At 39.8% G+C, this 25,585-nt stretch overlaps 1 protein-coding gene across 1 annotated transcript; it reads right to left on the minus strand.

The window, feature by feature from the left end:
- Position 1: 1 nt before the first annotated feature.
- On the minus strand, positions 2 to 25,215 carry LOC131446232 (aryl hydrocarbon receptor-like). The gene is made up of 11 exons (XM_058617351.1): positions 25,086 to 25,215; positions 19,153 to 19,331; positions 10,513 to 10,616; positions 10,326 to 10,415; positions 10,121 to 10,217; positions 9,437 to 9,576; positions 7,450 to 7,652; positions 6,585 to 6,694; positions 6,364 to 6,505; positions 4,517 to 6,056; positions 2 to 3,491 (listed from the first exon to the last, which is right to left on the minus strand). The coding sequence occupies exons 1-11, from the start codon at positions 25,142 to 25,144 to the stop codon at positions 3,402 to 3,404; spliced, it is 2,754 nt and encodes a 917-aa protein (XP_058473334.1). The 5' UTR covers positions 25,145 to 25,215; the 3' UTR covers positions 2 to 3,401.
- Between the last annotated feature and the right edge of the window lie 370 nt (positions 25,216 to 25,585).

The following is a 25,585-nucleotide window of genomic DNA, read 5'->3' on the forward strand; positions in this document are numbered from 1 at the left end:
CTGAGGGGGTTACAAATCTTTAATGGCAAAAAAAAAAAAGAAAGAAAATAAAACGAGACGAGGCTCCAGTGGTTATATTTTGTACACACGGAATACAAAGCAGCTACAGAGGGTAACATTACCGACGCAGAATGACACGGCAGTCATCTCCTACAGGCAAAACTAAAGCGTATGAATATGACACAGAACAGTCCTTTGTTCAAAGAGCTGAATGATGCAATGTGAGAGCATTTACAGCATTATTTGGATCTTTTCTTTTTCTCGAGCTGCCGTTTCTCCCGTGTCCCAAATTATAATGTGAAGAGATGACATTTCATTGATTGATATGTGACAAAAAAAAACCATTAAAAAATCTCAGTGGTAAACTGAGAAGAGTGCAGGCTGAAGTTAAAGCTCATTTTACCTTTCTTACCTATTTTTTAAAATAATTGTTTAATTTTACAAAAATTATATCAAAAACGATGCCTCTTATTGAAACATCTGTTAGTGCCATTTTTAACAGCCTGTTGGAACAACCATTCACTCTTTGAGTGCTGAGGAATTATAATCTGTGCCTTAAAAACTACTGAATGTTTCATGAGAAAAATTGTGATGCAGCTGTTTTTGATGTTTTTTTTACTAGTGCAACAAACGTTTTTGATATTTTAAGATATTCCACATGTGAAGCATCTGTAACGCTGTAATAAAATCGCAATTTTATTAACGTTTTATGTTGTTTTTTTTCTCTTCTCTCTCTCTGACAGCTGAGAAAACAAGACCGTAACATCTGACTGAAAGCTCAGACGCATTTTTTTCCTCTTTTATTTCTGTGGAAATTCTCAGCTCGAGAATCAAACATGAGAAGCTCAATATGTTTCCACGAATATTAAATAACAATATTATCAATAATCTGCACAAAAATGCTGTCATACCCAGCAACAACTATGTTTTAGAGTTTTGTTTTTTGCATATACTTACATAGGTACATGCAAACTAGTACTTTTCAATTTACCTAATTTGCTCGAAATTATTTTTTTGCTCTTGTTTATGAATAAGCCTTTAATGTACGTGTTTCTACAGCAGCTTGAAGCACGTTGCTATGCAAAAAAACAAAAAAAAAGGAGACGGAGGAAATGGCAGAGACAGCGGAGAGAGTTAAATAAGAGTGTTTCAGTCCTTTCTGGTACATGGAGGCCACCGTAGTTCCCTGACTCACTTGGTAAAGCGCTTCTTTTTGCAATTATGCAGTCTCACCATTAGATGTCACTAATTTTGACACACTGCACCTTTAAGTACAATAGGAAGGTTTGAAGGATGCTTAACGTAGACTGAACAGAGGTTTTCTGGTTTAACAGAAAGATGAGCTCTAACGTCTGATTTGATTTCTAACGTCAGTAAACATTCCCCTGTGGAGTTAATGGTCTTAAATGCTAGTTTCAACTCTTCTTCATTTGGAGGAAAAGAGATGAGAGAGTGAGGACTGGACACCAGTGTGATTGACAGCTGCTGTCGTCCAATAGTCACCACTTGTTTACGTGTTTAAGATCTGGTAAAGAAATGCACCAAAGAACTATACAGCCTGATTTACAGAGTCATTTGCTTTCATAAGGATATAGAGTTTAAAAAAAATATACACATGTATGTTTCATCAGCAAATAGGTTGTAAATAAACATAATGAACACATGTTTCATTTAGTTTCTCCGACTGTTGTCCAGAACGCTTACTCATTAGATCGTAAGGGTCAGAGACTCAGCCGAACAACACAACGAGGGTCAAAATCCAAACCCAGAGCTCTGATGTCACAGCACCGCACTAGTGAATATTTTGAATAAATAAGTAAACTTCTTTTTCTTTTAAGTGCATTTCAAATCACACTTACATGCTGCTTCGTAGGTGTACAGAACTACAACAGTAGTGGCCATGAGAAACTCTGGTGTAGTAATAACAGCACTTGACGTTGTTGCCACTGGAAATAATAGTACAAAATGTAATTTGTATTATAAAGACGTGTATCTCTAGTAGACATAGTTGGCGTAAGAACTGCTGCAAGTAGAGGTGTGTCAGCACCTGAAGGCCATCTTCTTTTAAAAACTGTTCTAGTGGATATAGGACCGTTAGTTAGGCTTCTATTTTCACTTGTAGTCTGTTACCACATTCAAAATCCCATTTGCTCGGAGAAAAAAAAACAGAAACTCATCCGAAAAAACAACCGGTACACGTCTTTTACTTTGGTAGTTTTCTTTGCAAGGATGACTCTGCTTCTGATGCCTCAAGGCCCTGGTATACTTTCACATATTGCGGACCCTGGTGTACTCTGCGAGTCAGGGTCCTGTAGTGTCTGACTTCACCAGCGAGTGGCGGTACAAGTCTGGACGCCGGGAATAGGACACATTCCTTCCAAAAGAAGAAGAGACCGATGCTACAGCTCCCTCGGACACGTCGAGGCTTGGATGACTGTCCTTGGCGACTACTTCTTCTGTTGTTGAAATGTTATTTCTGCTTGGTGAGCGGGGCGTAATACTCCACCTACCAGTGGGGCGGAAATTCAGTTTGCGCATGCGCTGTCTGTGCCCACCCAACTCACTCTTTCCAAGACGTATAACCAGGGTCTTCAGAGTAAGATTTTTTGTTTAAATTCTGGTTCAGGTAACCAGCTTCCAATCATAGGATAAGCAGGATGGATGGATGGATGGATGGATGGATGGATGGATGGACATATGTTCTAACTCAAACCTAAAAAAACAGTAGGATTTCCAAATGTACAGCCTAGAAAATCAGACTGTTTGAAGTAAGTACTGTGTGATCTAGGAGAGGGCGCTGGATGCCCCTTTTGGCCCATCAGGAAAAATAACACAGTGGTGTTATGTTGTTGGCCCCTGTGATGGACAGGTGACCTTTCCAGGCTGCGCCTCCGTCTTTCACCCCGTCAGCTGGGATTGGCTCCCCCTCCCTCGTTGTGGGAGTGAAGTATTGTTTGTCTGTCTGTCTGTTTGTGTTTCCACACTTGCCAATATGACCAACAGAGGCTTGTTGTGTGAATGGAGTGAAGTCTGCCATCTCTGATTGCCTTGTTTTGTTTGCTGTGAAAATGGAGGACACAGCGCCCAGTTACTGCATCAATGGCTTAGCACCACCTAAGATGATTTCTTTTTTTTTTTTAGTAATACAAACAAACCAGAGCATCTTTTTCCATCCACAGACTGATCACGTGTGTAACCAGAAACATTGTCTGGTGCTGACTGGAGACACTATATCAGAAAAATGCTGTAAGGTTCTTTTTTTTCTCTTTTTAAGTTTGAAATGAGATGGTCCACATGTCTTGACGAGTTTAAAATACACTGATTTCCTATCCATGTAGGAACGATCTCTAAGGTTCTTACTGAGTCACTGATGAACTGAACTGATGCTCAGTGCAAAAAAGTCACAATGGTCCCATGTTTTTGGAAAGGTTGATGCTCCCCGCAGGAGGACGGACCGGGAAGGCAAACGGGTCGACACCACCATTCAAGGTCTGTGGAGGAAAAGTGTAGAAGAGGCTGTGATGACATGAACATTAAAACCAAGGTTCAGACCAATTAATTCATCTAGTCTTTGAAGGAGGAGAAATGTGGTGTGGAATAAGGTGTTGGTTTCCATCCCGTTTCTCAATTGTGATTTTTCTTTTTCTTACATTTTGTCCTAAAAGTGGATCTTAGATGCTTAACACATTTGCCCAACACAAAAATCCAGAAATAATTGTTTGTCTCAGGTCGGCTTTGGTGACACCAACTGACATATTTACACAAGTCACTCATCAAGTGTGTGACTTGTTGCCATTTGTCATTTGCCATAACGGTTAGTAATAAGAGTACACTTCAGCTTACTCTAATTTGACTCCTACAAAAAAATATAGTAGTCGGTCATTAATGGGAACAATCAGTGTTTGAAAATGATCGAAATAAAATGTAACCACTGCACAGTAACAGTAAAACGGGGAAAATGTAGTAACTCTTTTAAAATGCTCCTTTAACTTTAAATGTTTAAGTTGGTGACTTAATGTTAAGGACCAATATCCCTTCAAGCTGCTTTCAGACATTTCTGAATTTGTTTGGCAGAGGTCACAACGTATGTGTCCACCAAAGAGCCTGTGTCCATTCTTGTTCATCCAGGTCATAGTTATCCAAATGACCATGTTTCACCTCTCAGTCCTTTTCTGGACTTTTAGATGTGAGGAGAAACATCTTCAAGAAATGTGCGACTTTCAGACACAACGGAGTCACTATAGGCATTTTAGAGTGAGCTCGGACAAATTCAACTAAATGTCTGTGCAGAAAAGGATTGGGACTCCAGGATGTCCATAACATAACTCCTCTTACTTACAACCTGAAAGAGGGGTTCTTCAGAACTGTTCCTGTTTTCCCGACAAATTAGAACCATCTGGATGAAGAGCCTGGGGGTGACTGTACGACTAATCCTGAAATCTAACCCAGTTAATGAATACTGTACATGCTCAAGTGCTTTTCTTCTCTCAAAAATAATAACGACTACTCATCTTACCTGAGCTTCACTGTTCCAACACACGAATGGTGGCTGCAACGACCCATTTGCAGTGGAATATCCTGGTAGGTTTATCCCTACGTTTGCATTGTTTCCACTCACTGTGCGAGAGCTGGAACTGGACACTGCCCCGTGTTGGCTGCCTGAAACAGTCACGTCCAGATGTGGCAGAGTGATGGCCGCCGTGTTCGCTGGGTTCTCTGCAGAACGCGTGGCTCCACTGGAGAACGCGGGGCCCAGACGAGGATGTACGCGACCATCTCTGTTTTCATACATGCAGCTGCCAGATAATGTCTGTGTGTGTGGGTGAGCTGCTGAGTTCACGCTGACCGCTGTGTTGGAATGTGAAAAAGTGCAATGGTGAAAGGTTTGTGGTGGCAGCTGTTGCTGCTGCTGCTGCTGCTGCTGCTGTTGATGTTGCCACTCTGAAAGGCCCTGTGGCTGTGAACGCTGTGGGCCCACCGAAGTCTGCTGTGCACCAGTGTGGGTTAGAGAATATGGCACACCCTGGTCCATCATCTCAAAGCTGCTGTGAATATTGTTGGCGTTCCGTGTGGCAGGAAGCCACGACTGTGTTGAAATCAAGTCACTGCTGCAGTTGTGATTGCTGCTGCTGCTGCTGCTGCTGCTCCTCGGAGGCCACAAAGAAGTGGTGTGTCCCTGTTGAGTGTTAAAACACTGAGTGGGTGTTAGTGAACTTATCGTGCCATGGGAAATCTTTGAAGCATCTTTCTGTGCAGGTGAATTAAAAACATCAGCGAGAATATTTCCTTCTCTTCCAAATCTAGTCTGCGTAGAATTAATGTCCATCATTTGCTGCCACTGTGGCTCATTATCCACAAACCCATGATTTTCACCTTGAATGGATAAATTGTTGATCATACCAGAAACGTTACACCCAGCGACATCTGATCGCTGAATAACAAACCCACTGCTCTCTCTCTGCAGAGCCTCCTCCACGTATGTGAACACATCATTGGCCAGGGTGCGATTCAGTTCCCTCTCTGCATCCTCTCTCTCTTTATTCATCCTGATGAGGGTGTTCTCCCAGTCCCTCAGCTCTATCTCATCCACATCAACGCCCTCTATCCCTCCATCCCCAAAATCTCCCAAAATCTGCTCCAAAGACTCAATCATGGCGTCAGATGTGAGGTCCACTGTGCTCAGTCTCTTCTGCAGAGCCTGGCCCTCACCGGGCACACTGAGCAGAGCATGGCTGTCCAGAAACGTCTGCTCCAAGGACGGTTGGATTTGCTCATAATCAGTGTCCTCTGTCTGGGAGAAGACTGGGAGCTGGGGACTGGGCCTCTCTGGCTGCATGTAAACAGAGTGGTCCTGGCGGCGAAGGGATCCCAAGAGTGAGGCGGGGTCCAGAGGTTTCTCCGGTGTGGACTCGGAGGTGCCTGGTGCGTCGGAGCCAGAAGGACCATCGGTGGAAAAAACATCCAAAGAAAAATCATACAGAACACCTTCGCCGGTGGCAACGTTGAAGGGAAGCTGCTGTCGCCTCTGACGCAGGTGTTCCTCTCCTTCTTCATTTCTGGAGAACAGGAGGCAACAAGCAAAGGTTTTTATAAACATATTTTCACTACATTTATAAAAGCACATTCAATCTATGTCATTGTTACACTGTCTCAGCCAAAGATGATCTATTCATCAGGAATGAAAAACTCGCTTGAGCACTAGATGAATTCACACTTTGGACAGTGAGAAGCCCTCAGAGGAAAAGCAACATGTTTGTCATACTTGAGCTTATCATTAAACCCCTCGTATAATAGTCTGGCAGCACTGGAGACAGATATGACATAAAGCCTAAAATATACGGATGATAACACTGTAGCACTTACGTGAGCGCTTTCTGGCGTGCGATGATGAAGTCTGGTCTCCCGTCCTTGAAGACTAACCTGGCAGAGGCTTGAACCCAGAGCCACTGTCGTGTTTTAGTCAGCAGCCTGAAGAACGTGAAGCCGCTGTCTCCAGTTTTCATCACTAACAAACAAAAATGCACGGTTAAAAATGCACGGTTAAAAACAATTGACTAAAAACAGCCCAGAGAAGCACAACTCACTCCTGAGGTGGTTGTCAGCGCAGTACATCATGTCACCAGCATGAACGAACTGATAACCCGAGCCTGTTGTGACCAATTCCACCTCCGTGTAACCTAAAACAAGTTTCCCTCTGCAAAGAGAAATAACAGGAGGAAAAGTGCACAGTAATGAGTTAAATATCACTTTCTGGTTCAATGTCTATTTTGAGTAGGTGATATCTGACATATGTTGATTACAGAAAACACTCTGGAAGTTGTTGTTGCTTTTGCGGATACTTGTGTACATTTGCATCCTCATGAATAGAGGCTTTGAACATTTAAGTACAAAAAAACGAGAGAGCCATGTTTATATTCCATGTGAGGCACACACACCCTTTAAGCAGCACCAGAGGTGGTGTAGCATACAAAGAAACTAGTGTGGATAAACAGGAAGCCGATGAGATAACATCTGCGGATGCATACAGTGGTAAAATTAGAATAAATAAGCGAACCAGCATTTTTCACATGCTGACAACTGTAAACTTCTCTTTGTTACACATTTTTGTTTGTTTTGTTTTCACACCTCACATCTCTGATAAGCTACATCAGCAGTCAAAGAGGTGTGGGTCTTTGTGTCGCACACAGTGTTTCAGACAGCTTACATGTTAATAAAACACCTAAAAACTCCAATTCCTAAACACTCCAGAACTATGTAATCCTTTTATGATGCTGCTTATACACGTAAATCTAGTTGGCCAGTTTTCCCACGGACATACCGTTGCACACGCAGCATGTGTGTAAGTTACACATATTCCGAGTTACTGTACATGACATAGCATTGCAACAACTTTTAGAGGAAGTCTGACACAACGCAGAAGGTATAAACCAAGCTTAAGATCTGCAGTACCTGGTGTCTATGCCCAGAGGAGCAAAGTCCATTCTGTGTTTGGTCTGGAAGATGATGGTCTTGGTGCGGATCTCCATGACAGACGGAGACTGCACAGGTGTGGCAATGGCAAACAGAGCAAGCTGAGGAGGAGCCGCATTCCCATCAGCACCGGTGCCTCCCTGTAATTTCAGGTACTTGAGGCGTCCATTGAAGTTTAGAGCCTGCAAAGGACAAGACGGCAACATTTAAGCTCTACTAAATTCTACTAAGGTTTCTAATCTTGACTGTCAGCCACTAAGGTGCTTCTGCGAATATGCGAGGGGGCGTATCCCACAGTGAGACATCAACATGAATGCTAATAAAGAGAATGGCTATACTATTAAAGGGGACATATTATGCAAAATCAACTTTTTAATCATTTTAATACTTATATTTGGGACTCTGGAGGCCCTAACAGTCGCCAAAGTGTGGAAAAAGAATACTTTTTTTCGTGGTCCCCCTTAGTGTAAGTATAGGCGATAAAACACGTGATGTTGAATTCCCTGCGCTTATGACGGCAGCATGCGCATTTCACCGCGAATGTTACCACCCCACCTGTAAGTTTACCTCAAGAGCTCCACCTTAGCTCCACCTTGACCCTATAAAATGCGAGAGTGCAGGCGAGGGAGGAAGAGCAGTATTATGTCAACGCGGAGGGACAAGTGTGCTGTTGGTGGCTGCACAGTGGAGCACAGTGTTTTACACAAACTTCCAGCCTCAGAGGATTTTATATATGAAGCTAATGTTCCGGATAAAGTCAGCAAACATGTGTTTGTGTGTTCACACCACTTCGCATCAGACTGCGGCCAGCGGTCGGCGTATTTAGTCAGCGACCGTATTTCACCGACGTACAAACACACACATTTTTAAGAAAAGGTCAAATAGAGCTCATAACTGACCATTCTGACACGTCCTAATTAAAAATATTTGTTCAGTACGTCCTCCATGACCGGAGCACAGACTCAGTCTGATACAGTCACATACAGCAGCAGTTTATGCAGCTCGCCGCTCGCTGCTGGCGATTTTCAGCGGTGCTGTCCCTAAGTCTTTTTAACTGATTTACAGTTCGGCAGTGTTCGGCTTGATTCTTGTGACGAGGTCTCTTCCTGTGACGGTGCTCTCGCTGTTTTCCGTGCACGCTGCCATGTTGATATTGTCAGAGAACTAGTGGAGGGAACAGGAGCTGAGTGAGTGCAGTAAAAAGGACAAATCAGAAACCCCCTGGAAGAAGTGGGTGTGCGTTTGCCTGTGTCTCATTTGCATGTAAAGGGACCACACACAAAACTGAGCCTTCTGAAAGGGGCGGGTTTGGCAGGGTTGGCGAAATACGGTATGATATGTCCCCTTTAAATACTATTTTGCCATTAATTGTTGTTAAATGTTTAAGTTCCCAGACGAACGTTTTGCTTTTTGTGTCACATTTTGGCAGAGATTAGTGGTTTAAAGCAATTATTTGATTCTCCTGCCAAAATGCAAATGAGCAAATATGAGACCAGACCTGTTTAAAATGTTAATAAAGTTTTTATGTTGCAGCGTGTCCTTCTCATCACTTTAGGATTCTTGAGATAAGGAACAAAATCAAAACCTCACATGACTCCAGGATGTAAATGTATTTCATATATATTTCTAAATTATTTTTTAATGCAGGCCGTGCACTTTAATTTGTCACCAACAAGAGGTCAATTTATCAAACTGTGAAAAAAGTGTTTCCAAACAATTAAATTATATTATCAATTCAATATCAATATCAATTAAAAAAAAACTTCCAAAGATGTGTCCTTACTTTCCTGTCAACATCATCTTGTGAGATTTCATTTAAATCATTTAAACAAACAATATTGGCACACACCTTAGAATGATTAATCCTCTTAAGGATCAGATGGTGAGTTTAGTTATTCCCTATCCACTATGTCTACTGAGTATAAACATTCTGACTCAAAGCACCGCTGTGGTTTGGTTTTGTTACCAGGAATCCAGAAGTGTTGTCTTTGAGGCATCGCAGGCGGCAGCAGAAGCTCCTTTCCAGAAATGAGGAGTTCTCAGGAGGGAGGTACTGAGGCAGGAAGCTCTGAGAGCTGCACAAACTTTTACATCCAGACTGCCCATCTGCAGAGAGATAGATATTCAGATCAAATCATACACACACATTTATATATATATATATATATATATATATATATATATATGTATCTGCCTTGTTGTATCATTAGCATCACACACTCTGGATAGCACCCTCAAAAACATTGATTTTGAAAACAGAAAGTACATCAAAAGAGAAATGTCTCATCTTTGATTTTTTTTTTTCCATTAACTGTTTATAAGACGTCAGAATATTGTGAAAATTTTTATCAATCAAAGCAATTTGTGGGTTTGATTTCCCCCCTTCACTAGTCTACATGCCGATGGACTTGTTTACAGAGGATATGGAACAACTCTGCCACTTCGTCCTCTTCAGTTATTACCAGTACAATTTAACAAAGCCATTAAAGATTTTCAGTATGTTGTGTATTCCTTGGAGAATGCACTGAACAGAAATAATGCAAATTAGGGATTTCCAAGTGGACTTTTAAGATGCACATTTTAATCTCTGTTGAGTCAAATCTTACATATAGTGCAAGGTGTTTACTTTCTGCTCTCTTGTTTGTGTTACCTTCACCGGGGTTGAGGGCAAAGTGAAGCTGACATTTGAACGTCTCTCTGTCATCCACGTAAACTAGATTGTACACTCTCTGATGGAGGACGTCCGACTGATGACAAACACAGGAGTTTGTGCGTGTTTATTTTTCAGTACTTTTTCTGCATACTATATTTAAACACAAAGATGACACTGTGGCTGGCGTCAGTCATAGTTTTACCTGATGGAAGCCCAGGAAGTCCAGGATAGTCGGGGATGCATAGAAGATGACGCCAGTAGTCGTCACAACCAACACAAAACCATTCAGAGCCTGTTGACACAATGAAAGCAAACGCACACAAACACACTGTAGCTCAGGCAAACACTGGTGCACGTGTGCGATTCTACTGTGTGTTTTGTGTGTGAACCTGAAGCAGGAATTCTCCTTCTGAGAAACCGACTCCATCCAGAGACGTAGTCTCTCCATTTTTGCCTTTTGCAGGAGCCGACTTTACATTAGCAGTTGGCGTTGCTGCAAGAAACCACAAAGAATTCAGTCAGAAGATCAGCCACTTGTACACACAACATTTGAATTTCAGATTAATTTCCAGGTACTCAGAGTTGAAATTACTTAATGGGTGACATCACTCAAATTACAAACAATACATTTTTCTTTTCTTAGTCAATAAATCACAAGGCTTTGATTATCAGTGATTATCTGCAGCCACAGTTTCCTTAGTTCCACTAGTATCGTCAGTATGTGAGTATTTATTCTAGATAGGTTTTCACTTCTAATACCATCTCCTTATTATTATTATTACTATTAATATTATTATTATTTGTATCAACTCTCCCAACTCAGCTCTGGGAGTTAAGTTCTCAAGCCATATGGATTTCAACTGGGAATTCCTACAAGCAGCTGCTGTTCTCAATGGGTTGTCAATTGCGGCTTGAACTCATGCTACATTTAACCAGATTGTTAAAGCTGCTGTACTGAATAACAACAAATAATACAAGGGATCTGCTTTTTAGCTGACAGACACAACTTGGACCAGCTGCTGAACAAATTGGAGCACTCAGCAACTAAAGAGCCATATATTTAGCCCAGGAGAACCAAAACTAAGATGAGCTGTTCTGCTACTTTACAAAAGTGCCACTGTCTCTTTGGTTTGTCTTCTTGAGCCTCAAACTTCTCCGGGGAATGATTTTGCTAAGATTTAATAGAGGTTTTTACCACAGACCCTGACCTGAGGGGATTTGAACCGGCAATCTTCAAACCAAGTTTCCTTTCCACTAGAACATGTGTTGCCATTATTCAGTATTCACTTTGCAATAAATGTGGAACATTACCACAGTACATATCAAAATATTAACCGCGACTTTATATTCTAATGCAAGTATTAGGACCTAAGGATATGAATGACCAATAATGAAACCATTAACAGTCCTTAAAACCCTGAGTAACATCTGTAAAATGCAGCGTTTGCGATTTGCAAATAGCAAATTCCAATATTAATTTGAAAATGATTCATTGCTCAAACTTGACAGGAAACATATACACCATTCAAGTTAAAAGGTAACAGAAGCACAAAACTGCTGTACATCCACAACTCATTGCATTTGTCCTTTCTGCAAATGAATAAAGTTGAGGCATCCTAAAAACCTTGGTCAGCACCAGTTAGTTTCAGTTTGACCAATCAGAAAACAGCTTTTTTTCTTTTTCCTATTGTGTCAAAAAGCAAAAAGGACTTCTTTTTTTTTAAGCTCCAACAAAAATTTGGTGTAATCTAATCTGTTATCGCTGGCATTCAGTCAGCTAAGCAAAGCCTCCTTTCCTTTCCTTACAGTAATGACTCTGTGGCACGCTAACAAACTTCCCTCCTCCGCTTATTTAAAACAAACCCACTGGATCTGCCTCTCGTCTCCACTTCACAAACCCGGGAATCTGCCCTGACGTCTCAGCCAGGAGTAGCTTTTGACAGAGTAGACTTAAAATGCCTGGCTGAAGGAATCCTGGGTTTGTTATTACTGCACCCACTCTAACCAGCTCAGGGGGATCTGCTCCAAGTAGTGTAATACGTCAAAATGTCTGCAAGCAGTAAGCTCAGCGTGACACCAAGAATTATAAACCGTACGCAACATGTGCAGAAGATGTGATAGACTAAACAGGACAGGACAGTTTTACTGAAAGACCAGCAGATGGATGTGCATGAATCTGACCTCTGTCTGCAGTGAAAACACCTGAACAACTCAAAAACAGACAAATATACACTTTTCAGTTGGAAAATGGGCATTTCAGAGGTGACAGAGAGTATGTTTCTGCTAATTATTCTGCTGCATTGCTAAATACTGTAAGCAGTGACTCAAAACATCATAATACTGTATATTGGATATAACATACTATGTACATAGAGCATATACACACATATCTTTGTACTGTGTATATGTATGTAACTTCCATGTCTGATTTAACATTCACAGTGACGCTGCAGTTATTTATTTGAACAGAAGTAGGTATAAAGTATAAAGTTGAAACTACATATACACTGTATATAGTTACAAGATTTACTTCACTTGTTTGTTAATTTTAGGGTAAGAAAAAAACACAACAGATATTCATTTTCAGGTGAATATTCTACACTCTAAAATAGAACATACATAAAAATGGTACATATAAATAAAATATATAACATATATATATATATATATACATACATGTGTATATATATATATATATATATACACATATATATATAAATATATATATATACATACATGTGTATATATATATATATATATATATATATATATATATATATATATATAAGAAAACCTTTTTTCCCCACAGCATATCAGCAGGTGATAATATTAACAATGGCTCTGTGTGGTGTTTGCCATTTTTCCTTTTTTATCATTTGAACATCATACACAGGTTAAAAATGAACAAATATGGCGATTGTGTTTCCCCCTGCAGCCTCTGAAACTGCAACATAGGAAGCAGTCCTTCATCTATGCTGACTTCATATTTAAGAGCATCTTAAATTACTACACCCATTATATTTATAATGGTCATGTGTCCTTAAGTACAGTCCATGATAAATGTGCAGTGTTTAACCTGAAACTGCTTGTATTCAGAGCCCAGCATGTCAGCTGTGTTTATGGAGCAGACGCGGCAGATTTATCCTGCAGGAAAATGCAGCCGCAGGCCGAGCTAACCCTCCGACTGACCTCTCCACAACCTCGCTCACCCCTCGCCATCCACAAACACAGGAAGCAGACTTGAGCAATTGCCAGCCACACAAGGCAAACTTGCTGGTGTCAGACATCCTGAGTAGTTTAGACTCCACTGCTATGGTGACAAAAGTTCACCCTGGCAACAAGCACACCTGGTGAGGGTAGACACACTATCGCCTGGGACCAATTCAGAGCAGGAAACAGCAGACGAGTCTACGTTGAAGAGTCTGTTCACTCTGCATGAGTGTATTAATGCAAACATTAAATCAGTGGCCTCAGATCCATTAATTACACTTCCTATGTGATACTTTTTGTGTGTTTCCCTGTTTATTTATTGAGTATTCCAGTAGCAAAATATTCTGCACACTGCTCTCACTCAGATTCATCATGTATTATTTCATCAGTTGATGTTCTGGTCTGAACAAAGGCTCAGGGGAAGTAGAACTTCAAATGTGAAATAAATGTTCTGTGATACAGAGGAGAGTGAGAAAGTTGGTGATGGGAATTTTAGCAAAAATACTGTTAGAATATTCAATGGTATTAATCAGTGAATATTTTGAATATTCTAAACTCCAGCACATGTGAGCTAGTGAAAGTAATGCAGGGTTCACAGCAATTTTACGGTACCAAGAGCTGCTAATGACATGCATTCAATGACCCTGGTAAATTGCATAATTTATGTGGAATCTACAGCATGTTGAGCTTAGAGTAGCAGCTTTAACAGAGAGAGTCGTAGCACTGTGTGGAGTCATTTAACAAGGATTTGAATGTAACACAGTGCACCTTAAAGTCAAGCTACAGTTCAATATTAACTGTGTTGTACATTTAAAAAAGAATGGAGCATTGCACATGAGAAACTATGAAACTATTTACTGCTATACTCGAATGCACACATGACAAATATATGAATTGTCGTCAATATGTACTCTTGAGTATTACATTTTAAAGTAGGCATGGAACATAGAAAAAAAGTGTATATATTAATATTGCAATTTCTGTTCCAAAACATTTGCTCTTGCCTTTTTCCATAAACTGTCTAATTCAACAAATAAAAAAAGTAATGTGTCGGCTCAAACCGGTACAGCAGCAGCTGGAGCATAGTTGCCGTGGCTACAGGGTTTTTAGCATGGTCACTGTTACACGTGCTGTGTTACAGTGGTGTGATTTGTGGAAGGTTTTATCTGTGATGGACATCAGAGATAGTGATACCATGTGGAAGTGTACATCATAATCAAATGAGTAAATGTGTGTTCCAATTGGGCAGATTTGCACAATGTCCAGTTCACTTAATGTAACACAGAGCCCAGGGATTGTTGCCTTAGGTTAGGTCAATCTGATGGGTTTCCAGCCAAAAAAGGTTCTCACAAATGTTCCCACAGTGTCCAGAGGCAGGACACCAAGAAATCAGCTCAGCACAATCAAGATGCTCCTCAGAGATTGAACTTTATGTCCATGAACCTTTCGCCAATGATTGAGACTATTTCAAAATCCCAGTTCAGTAAATGTTACACTTACTGAAATGTAACTTTTTTTAAATTCAACCTTTATTAACCAGCAATAAAACTTGTTTTAAATAATAAATAGAACTCTGTTTTGCAAGAGTGTCCTGAAGACAGGCAACAGTATATAGACAGGGTGGCAACTACTGAAACGTGCAGTTCAAAGAATACAATATAAAATCACATTATCAGCAAGTTTTCAACAAAATCAATATAAAGTGCAATGGACAAGAGACATCTTTAGTTCGATGGTTATGCCTCCAAGTCATTTAAAACCACTTTTAAAAGTCAGTCAAATACAGACAGGCTTATTTGTCAGTACCTTTTTTGACAGATTGGTGTGAAGATAAGGTGGAAGCAGACAGAATATGCCAGTGTTTCAATCTGCAGGTGGACGAGTCAGACCATCCAACACAAGCATGCAACCAACAATGATGTATCAGTGCTTTCAAGACTGAAATGAACCTCAACGCACTGTTGTGAAGAGAATCCAGAGCATAATAAGCTTTGAGAGGAAGTATGTTTATAGAACACACCACCATAGTACATCACAGACATAACATGTTGCAGCAACAAGCCTCGCTTTGGCCTCTAAAGACAGACAGGACTTGAGTAAAAAAATAAAAACCCAGTTTCTGCTTCAGCCTGTATTGAGATACAGACTCAATCTGTAAACCTTAAAAAATGGTGATCAATGGCAGGTTCCCTGACTTCTGAGATTTTGGATTTGGGAACAATATGAGCTTTGTTTTGTCTGGGTTTGAAACAAATTTGAAATCATGAACACATGTTACATAAGTATTTACTGAGCTAAAAGCAGTTTTATGAAGAGGCCATGGTTAAAAAAAATCTGATTATCTTTGTGAGATTTGTATGAAAACTTCACAAGTAAAAGATAATTGACCATAATAAGAAATACTGTTGACAGCAGTGTTTCAGGGTCGTGAAGCATAACAAAGCACATTATAACAGTCGCTGTCTGTGTTTGTTACCTCTTCTTCATATAAAACCACATTAGAAGAATCCAAACACATATCAATGGAACTGTAGACATCAATGATTGCGTGAGTCGTGTATGACCGTATTCAGCATTATTCAGGCCTGAACAAACATCCTCCACAATCAGAGGAAGCTGCTGTGGAAGATTAGCTGGCGAGGCAGCAGAGATTCAGGAGGCCACGGGGAGACCTCGTCTCTGAGGACAATGACATCAAGTGCAACAGGCTTTTTCATCCTGAACAATACACAATCAACAACAGCACAGTAAGCAACGCTGGTGATGATGGTCAGTCCATCCGTCCACTATTTTTGTACCAAGTTTTAAAACAACTAGTGCATGGACTGCCTATATTTTATGGTCTCAAGCAGGTGAATCCTTATATTCCTCAACTTCATAACTTGCAAGAGCAGGTAGTCAGTGAATTTAAGAATTTGCAGATGTTTCATTAGAGAAAACTTGTTCAATGAGGGGTTTTTTGTTTGTTTTTTAACTTTAAATCTGTAATGTGTAACTTTTCAATATAATCAAATACCCACTCCATTCAAATCAGTGGCAGTTGCTGGTCTTTGAAACAGGGGAAGCTCATTTCATTATACATGATAGTTTACATGTGATAATTATGTAAAACTGAAATGCTCTGATAGTGTTTTTATTTACAGTCTGCATTGGCGAACAAATAACACACAACAACCACTTATCTGTCTACAGACGTCTCTCACGAAATCCACACAGGACTGAGACCGAAAAGGCTCAGCTGTCATATATGTTCCTGCAACGCTGTCAATCAAAACTGGTTCCGCCTTTCAGACATTTCCTCCAATCATCATGCAGAAGCCCAGCGTCTTAACACGCCCACCCCACATCCTCTGTTGTGGAAGCCCAGCTTCCCTGGAAGTGACGATTTTGTTTCAAGTGACTCTGCAGAAACTGCGTTTCTCAGTATAGCAGTGTTTTTGTTTCTGTGGTAACACAGAGCGACACATTTTGACGACTTAATATTATTGGAAAGCAGAAACTTAACAGCTACGCTAATAAAATGAGACGGTAGCAAATTTTAGGTTAAGAATTCATCCCAAGTTCCCTGAAACATTAGTAAGGGAGTGAGATACTGAAATAAATGTGTTAAAAGAGAACAGTTGGTATTTGGATCTTGTTGTCCTTTCAGACTGACGTGAGGAGTATTTTTTAATTTGGCGACAGATGTTACACACAGGAGCTTTAAGCTAATTCAAGGGTTATTGTCCAGGGTTTTCCCCTCAATCAATGCAGAGGAGTGTGTGTGTGTGTGTGTGTGTGTGTGTGTGTGTGATGTCAGTCTGCACTAACATCAAAGTTGAGAACAGATAAGGTGTTCAGAGTACGACGGCACAACGTGCTGGTGTAGACACAATCTGTTAAGACCATGACCTGCCTCACTTCCGTGTGTTCACTATAACACAGGCCAGCTCACTTTCTGCTCGAAAACATTGTACATATGTTATAATACACATTCATTTTGCAGTGATTTTCAGTGCAGCTGCAGCTGCACCAACTGTGTTGGTTGTTCATAAGTCTCCATTCACTGACAGCGTCCTCCTACATGGAGCCCTCATGTCGTGCCACTGTGTCTCCTCCCTCTGCAGCCCCCTTCTTCTCCATCAACAGCAGTGATCGGCCAGCTGATAGCAGAGCCACAGACGCACAAAGGCAGAGGAGAGGCTTCAGGTGCCAGACCTGAGCTGCACCACTTTGTTGTAATGTTGTTGAAATCAAAGCTCAAATGTCGGAATACGAGAAAGGAGGGTTATTTTTTTCGTATGAATGCGGTAATTTCTTGCATGTGAGCATATATATATATACATACATACATATATATGCATATATATATATATATATATATATATATATATATATATATATATATATATGTGTATATATATGTATATATATATATATATATATATATATATATATATATATATATATGTGTGTGTGTGTGTCACTGTATTACCATTAACAACTCAATCATTGAATTTACATAATAGAATATATATCCAAATGGGTGTCAATATGCGTTTGTTAAATTAACCTATATCGGGATATGAGATTGTATACATTGTATGAATCTGTTACTGGGTTATCTCAGATTAGACATACAGTACTGTGCAAAAGTCTTAGAGCACCACCAGCTTTATTGTTTTTATGTGCTCAGCCCTAACAATAACAGCAGTAGATCTGCCTCAATATTGATTGAGCTGTTGTTTCATCCAAAATATTAGGAAAAATGCTAGTGTTGCCTAGAATCAGTGTTACCCAAACCTCAAAATGATGTAATCCTTAAAACGCCTTGTTTTGTTTTGTCCCTAAACCAAAGATATTCATTTACTGTCATAGAGGAGTAAAGAAACCAGAACATATTCATGTTTAAGACGCTGAAAACAAAGAGAAAAAAAATCAAACTGATTGTCAAAAAGCTCTTGATTCATTTATAGACTGATTACATTCTAACTGTGGTATGTAACATTTAAAAATGAAAGATTGTCTGTTACATTCAAACCACTGGCAAATGAATTCACACAAGTTTCAGAAGTGAATTCTACAGCTCAGAGAACCTGATTGTTCAGCAGTTTGCTGGGATCAACGCTTTATGTTCCTGCTTGCCCTTTCCCTGCTGCTGTATATATACAAATGCTCCCTCAGTCAAGTTTGATAGTTTTGCTTAACAGAGCTTGTTTTGAGATGAAGGATGCAGCATACAAATAATTTTACATTGTTTCTGTTCACAAGGACCAACAGAAGCAGAATAAAAACACAAGAAGTTATGCACTGCAGCCTTAATTAATCAATGCAGCCCTGAACAGCTGAAGAAAATCCCTCTTGTGTGGGGTTGTGTTTATGTCATCTCCATCACCTGGGGAAAAAAAGGTTACGCAAAGCATTTTTTTTAATATGAAGGCGCGCCCAGACTTTTAGTAGCCAACTGTACCAGCATGTTCTTTGTGTACTGATGACAGAGGAAACCAAATGCCACCTTTGAATGGATGGGTTTGATCAGTGTCAGAATAAGAACCTACTGTACCAGTCTCATGTTCGTCTCCACAGACTCCATCTGCCCCACAGTACACTCTGTCTCCCATTTCCCTCCCAGCAGGGAAGCTATTCATTATTCACAAAGTATCATAGACTTCCTATTCTGACGCCTTAAACTCTCAGGGCTCAGCCACATAAATGTCTGGAGAACACTTACAGACACACATAAAGTTCACACTTTCACACACACGTGTGCAAATTTCACAAGTGTATCCCTGTTACTCTCAGTCACCACAGCTGTGTAAGTGTGTGTGCAACTCACTGACCATGGAAGTAGCTCTGCACCTTCAGGTAACCCACGCTGAGGCGGAGCACTGACAGTTTGTCCAGACGCCCTCTGACCTCCTCAGAGAAAGGCAGCAGGCTGGTCAGATGGTCCAGCTCCACATTCAGACGGTCCCGGTGGCGTTTGGACGGATTGGTCTTCACCGGTGGAGGTTTTGCACTACAAGAAGACACAGGAGACAGGAGGACATGTTTACAGTGGAACAGAGTACAACTTAAAAGGTCCAGTGTGTAAGAATGAAAACCACTCCCGTTCCCAAGTGTACTACGCTGGTGTTCAGGCATATCAGAAATTACATTATGTCATTATTTTATTTTATTATTGCACACAAGAGAAATAAAAAGAAATGTGAATGTTTATGCATATAGTACATGAAACATTACCTGAAAATTGAGAAGAAAACAAATGAACTCATAATAACTGAAGGGATACCCAAGAAATTAAAATAACATGTTAAGATAGTGAAATTGGGTATGACACTAAATTAGAGCTACAACTCATAATTATTGTCATAATCGATTAATCTGTTTATTATTGTCTCAATCAATCAAGTAACTGTTTGGTCCATAAAATGTCAGAAAATGTTGAAAAATGTTTGGTGTTAACCAAACCCGGGAAATGATGATGGTGATGTCCTCAAATGTCTTACTTTGTCTTCAAAACAAAATCATTTCATCATTTTTAATCATTTCTTTGTGATGTGGATCAGAGAAACCAGAAAATGTTCACATTTAAGAATCTGAAAAATCATGAAGCTTGTTTTAATTATTGAAAAAAAAAACCACACACAATGTAATGGATTCATCATTGCTCCAAAAATGTAACTAACTTCTTAAATTAGTTTAATTAGTTTTACTTATATATATATATATTCAATGTATATATTGAATTTCTGCCAGTAAAGCCTCCTAAATGTACACACTTTTACTAACATGTTTTGGGTTCTACACTGAGCTTCAAAGTGTGTGTATGTAGCAGACTCTTCCTGTTCATGATAATGGAAAGTGTCATCATGTGTGTCAGCGTCAGACGTAAAGTCCAGAATAAACCACATCAAAACAAAGCTTCAACTTTTCCTCTGTGAAACAGGATGAGAGTGAGGCCCATAGTCTGTATTACTATTCCAAGATTAGGGGAAAGCTCACACAGAGAGATACAGAGTTTGAATTTGTGTGGAATAAACAACGAGATTTATTAAATGCAAAGAGAATTACTACTGACAATAAATGCTATAGACTGTGACCAAACAAAACTATCAACACTGGTGAAACGTGGACTTAATCAAATGCATGTCGGAGGAGGAGGTTTCACTTTTATATACCATGCATGTAAAACAGTGACTCTGAACAATGGCTAAGCGAACCGTCGACGCATACTTTCTCCCTGGTAAGCCTAGTGAGCCAGAGGCAAATCCTGACCTAGAGGATGAATCTGAGGCTGAGGTACTCCAAAGAACCTTGCCCCATGAGGTGCAAATGCTGCTGTTGATACCCGCAGCGTGTGGAGAACAACGGAATTTACAGATAATGCTGGTACCGCACAGTTAAAAGACGACACATTGATCAAACACAATGATAGTCTGAAATTATGAAAAATGTGACATGTTCTTTGTACTGTGAAATGCCAGGAAGGTTACAGAGTACATACTGTGTGTACATATAAAATCATAGCTTTATATTTGTTAACATTGTACTGTAATGACAGTGATGGTACCGTCTGTATATTTTATGTTGCTTCTTCAAAGGTGCACAATAAAGTATTTATCAGGGATACAGTGAAAATGAGAGGAAATGTGAATATTTGGTGATTTATCAATTTATGGTGTGTGCCCCTAAATGTTCTGCTTGCTTTCTTCAAATCTTTAGTTAGAGGCCACTGTTTTCCTAATAAAAAAAGGTAGTCTGGAGCCCTGCACTAGCACAAAATGTGGATGGAACTCAAAAATGACTTATTCTACTTTACTAACAAACCTGCCCACTGCAGCTTCACTAGAAGAAAAGTCGGGAATCTTCCTCTGGGGAACATAAACATCTGTAAGTGATTTCATGCCAAACCATGCGATGGTTGTTGAGATACTCCAGTCTGAACCGAATAAATGAATAGATAAATACTGATATGTGGAGTGGAAGAGAAAAACTCTTATCAGGTCAGATACGGTTACATCATATTCTGTGATACAGTAATATGCGTCCGCTGCTCTTCCCTGTGCCAAATTTTACCACAGATCACCACAAGGTAATTCCTCCCCAACATGTCAGCACACGCAGCCGCCCTGTGTGCCATCCCACCCTGACACAACACACACGAGACGCAGGGGAAGAGGCGGGAAGAAAGCAGGATGCGCGAATGAAGATATTCAACACGACAAAGTGTGGGATGGGGGAGGTGGTGGATAGAGCTCACACGATCCAAAACAAAAATGCACACACAGTCACAACGCCTTCAGTACAATACCCCGCTGGTTGACAATGGCAGTAAAACCATGCTTGTAGAGCGGATATAGCAAACACAGAATGTGTCTGTGAAGCAGTCAGAGAAAAAAAAATGCCTCGGGTAGTAAATTAAGTCGGTGTATCCACAACAAATCGTGAGAATCTTTGCTACAAAGCTGCACTGATTCCATGGACTGTGAGTTAATCTGCAATTATTTCGATTTTCCTTTGTTCTCTTTAGAATCTTCTGCTTAATAACATCATATGAAGTTAGCTTGTTTTCTTGAGTTATGACTGTATACCACTTAGTTCGATACTGACGTCACTGCCTTGAATTTCTATTAATACTGACATCAGTCAGACACAGTCTTTTAAACAGCTTAGCTATTAAGGCGTTCGAGAACATCATGCTTTAACTGAGGAGCAGACCTCAATCATGTGATGGTCACATGACAGTGGTGGATGACATCTCTCTTGAAAGCATGTTGCCTGCACTTATATTTAGGGTTTACATCAGACTTATCAGATACTTTTTCTTTTGCTGATATCCAATCCATTGATTTTGGCCAATATCAGACCAATGCATCACTAGAGTCCCATATCAGCTCATCTCTACCTTTCTTGACCTTTCACCTTTTTGTAATTTACAAAAATGTGCCAATTGCACATTCATTGAGATACCTATTACATGAGTAAACAAAGAATCATATTAGCAAAGCAGGAGTGTGGAACTCTTGCCAGTTTCTGCTTTAAAATGTCACATTTTATGCTTTAGTTTGTTGTAAATCTATGTATAAATTCCAGGAAAGTCCGTCTATCTGTGTGTGTGTGTGTGTGTGTGTGTGTGTGTGCGTGTGTGTTATTCGCATATCTCTCGAACCGATGGTCCGATGGATTTCAAACTTGAAAGGTGTCTTGCTACGGGCACAAGTAAGTTTGACGTTGTTTGGATAAGTAATGCATAAGATATCTGTTAATATATCGGTAAAAGAAGCACACATTGGCTTTCACCACTCTACTGTAGCCACTCCACCTCTCACTCACACAGCACTGTGAGTGAGACAAGGCGCCGTGAAGCTGAGGGAGACAACGAATGCAGTGGCCCCAACTACAGACTGTTCACTAGAGCTGAAACAATTAATCTAATAATTACTAAATTAATGGACAACTATTTTGATAATCGAGAAAATAATCGTTAGTTGCGGCTCTACTGTTCACCCCACTCCCCTCCGGGAGAAGTTCAGAGGAAGCTTCTTTCCTGCAGCTGTCACCCTACTGAACTTTAGCTCTGCATCCCGGTGACAACCAACGAACTGTTATGCAACCACGTACTAAAATGTTCCATATTTATTGTATGCCATTATGTCAGTATCAGTATTTGCCTTCTACCATAGACCATACCATAAATAAAAATGTCACTGAACTGTTGTTGTGTAATAGTAACAATGAGCACTCAAACACACCAAACCAACAATCACTAAAAACACACAAAAACAGATTTTAGTTATAATAAACTTTGCGTTTTTGGACAAAGAACCTTATACATTCTGATCATCTCATTTGAAACCCAGATTGTTTAGCTCTGAAATCTCCTTTAAATCTTCTGGTAAATACAGTCTGCAAAGATTTCAGATAAAACTGACTTGTAAGTTTGAGGAAAGCTACGCTGGGAACTCTTATTTTACAGCTTTTACAGAGTTTGATTTGGCTCTGATGGCAGAGCTGCCAGTCTCAGGCGAGTCAGGTTACATGTGCAGATTATGTGCTTTTGATTGTAACGTGGCACACTGCTCTTTCGTACAAAGTCACAATGACGTGTGGTGGAGGACATGTTTTATTGTTGCTTTAACTACAGACTTTACAAAGTTTAAAGCAGCTAGTTACAGTGCCCGTCTTTGTTTTCAGAGCGTTGGCTCAGACATGAGAGCAATCTGCCAAGTTGTGTTGATGCAACATCAGGGATCGCAGCTAAGCGGAACAACACCTTTATTAATAATCCAAAGAGCTGCAAACAGCTCCCAGCAAAGTGTCTCCAGTGTTGTTTTAACTTATACTTCAAAAACCACACGTGTTCAGTCAAGAGAAAAAGCTGCACACTAGTTTTAAAAGTAAGATTCCTTCACTTCTACTGTTATCAGCTTTAACAAGTAACTCTTTGTTGTTTTTCATTGTTGTATATGACCAAAAATCCTTGGCCCACTAGTTTCTTCATACAGTACACACAGAATAGAGCTTATCTGTCATCACCAAAATGGCTATTACAAATCATCCAAACTAATTTATTAATTGTGCAATTTGTTTGACAGTTTTTTCTCTGATTTGAGCTTTTTGAATGTGAATATGTTCTGGGGTGTTTTGCTCCTCTAGGGCAGTAAACTAAATATCTTTGGTTTGTGGTTAAGAAAACAACAACATTTGAGGATGTCGTCAGTTTGAGGTTTGGAAAACAGACTGATATTTCACACAATTTTCTGCATTTGATGGACACAAATGTAGGGCAATAATATGATATTGCAGAATATCAGCAACAACATGTTAGCTGAGTCATGTTGTCAGCTGATGTTTTCTTTATGGGAGACAAATATGTGTCACACACACTTGGAGAATTATGCCTTTAAATGTATGGTTAAAGGCTTTGTAGTTTAAAAGAATTATATTGTTATCAATATCAGACAAGAAAGGTAAAATCAAGAAATCGCTAATCAATATCAATATGAAGGTTCAATATAAACGGTCAATATATTTATATTAAGACAACCTTTTTTTCTGTGTTTAACTATTGCTGGTTGTTTTCTGTCTAAAAAGTGTAAGACCATTTGAATGCAATGTGTAATTCACAATCAATCAAACTGTCAGTGTGCAGTACAAAAAATAAACAACAAGCATTTTAGCTTGAGAACTTTATGCTTATGTCCCTTAATCACATTGAAACTTGGGGTCCCTACTTCCTGGTTTAGTAATGTGGTTTTACATTGATTCATTCTTGTTTTTGAACTTAAGTATGTTGTCTTACTTATCATCCTTGGTATCACAGATGTGATTTAGCCGGTGGCTATAATCTGACATGTTAACATGTTGATGTTCTTTATGTCTTTCCCCAAATGAATAAATGAATAAAAATTAAAAAAGATGATTTCTTCGACATTCACTTACTTAATTTTATCTTTTTAACATTTTTGCCCATACCGTCCATCCAAGTATTGTTAAGATAATTTCTACCAATCATAACTACATAATGAGTCATTGGTTGATCAATGTTGATAATAACAATTATTATTATAAGTATGATAAAAACTTGATTTACAAGCAGCTTTCAAAACAACGCCGAATACATTAATTGTAAAAAAGCAACAATAATAAAAATGAACACCTACAATTGTGTTTAAAAATGAGTTTTAAAAGACGATACAGATCAGACATACTGGGTTACAGTCATGATGGAGATATGAAGGGTGATGACGTCAGAGACATTAAAACCTACTTTTTCTGAAGAGGCTTCCTCCTCTTCTTCACCGCGTACACTCCACCGTTGCCCTGCATGGTGGCGGCAGGTGCTGAGGCTACAGCAAAACTATACCTTTCACTTCAAAGACAAACAATTCAGGCACAAATCCAGCTTAGTTTTCCTTTTTTTTTTTTTCCTCCAAGTCTCAGAAAAGTCACCCTGAGGTTTCTTCCTCCTCCGCTTCTGCGCCAGGCGCCTGCAAATATTCCAGGTTATTTTCCGGTAGTTTTAAGTTAAGTTAAGAGAAATAATCCAACAAAGTGAGGTGAGGAGGCATGTCGTGGTTTCTCTGTGGGTCAGCGAGTCCTTAAAAACAACTGTGACGAACTTTTGCGGAACGAAGGGAAGTGGTTCCGCCGCTGCCACGCCCCTGTCTGCTTCAACCCAGCCTCATCCAATCAGCTGCTCTGTAACATCTGTCCTGTGTCTCAGTGTCTCTGATTCGTCCAAACCTTTACCGATTGTCTACCTTCCAT

This window comes from Solea solea, chromosome 19 (genome assembly GCF_958295425.1).
Source record: "Solea solea chromosome 19, fSolSol10.1, whole genome shotgun sequence".
NCBI classification, from domain to species: domain Eukaryota; kingdom Metazoa; phylum Chordata; class Actinopteri; order Pleuronectiformes; family Soleidae; genus Solea; species Solea solea.

Coding starts and splice junctions, on each gene's coding strand:
- LOC131446232 (XM_058617351.1), bottom strand. CDS start 25,144: ATGCAGGGCAACGGTGGAGTGTACGCGGTGAAGAAGAGGAGGAAGCCT. Junction 6,506..6,584: donor CGCTGACAACCACCTCAGGA/GTGAGTTGTGCT, acceptor TTTGTTTGTTAG/TGATGAAAACTGGAGACAGC. Junction 6,057..6,363: donor GCACGCCAGAAAGCGCTCAC/GTAAGTGCTACA, acceptor CCTGTTCTCCAG/AAATGAAGAAGGAGAGGAAC.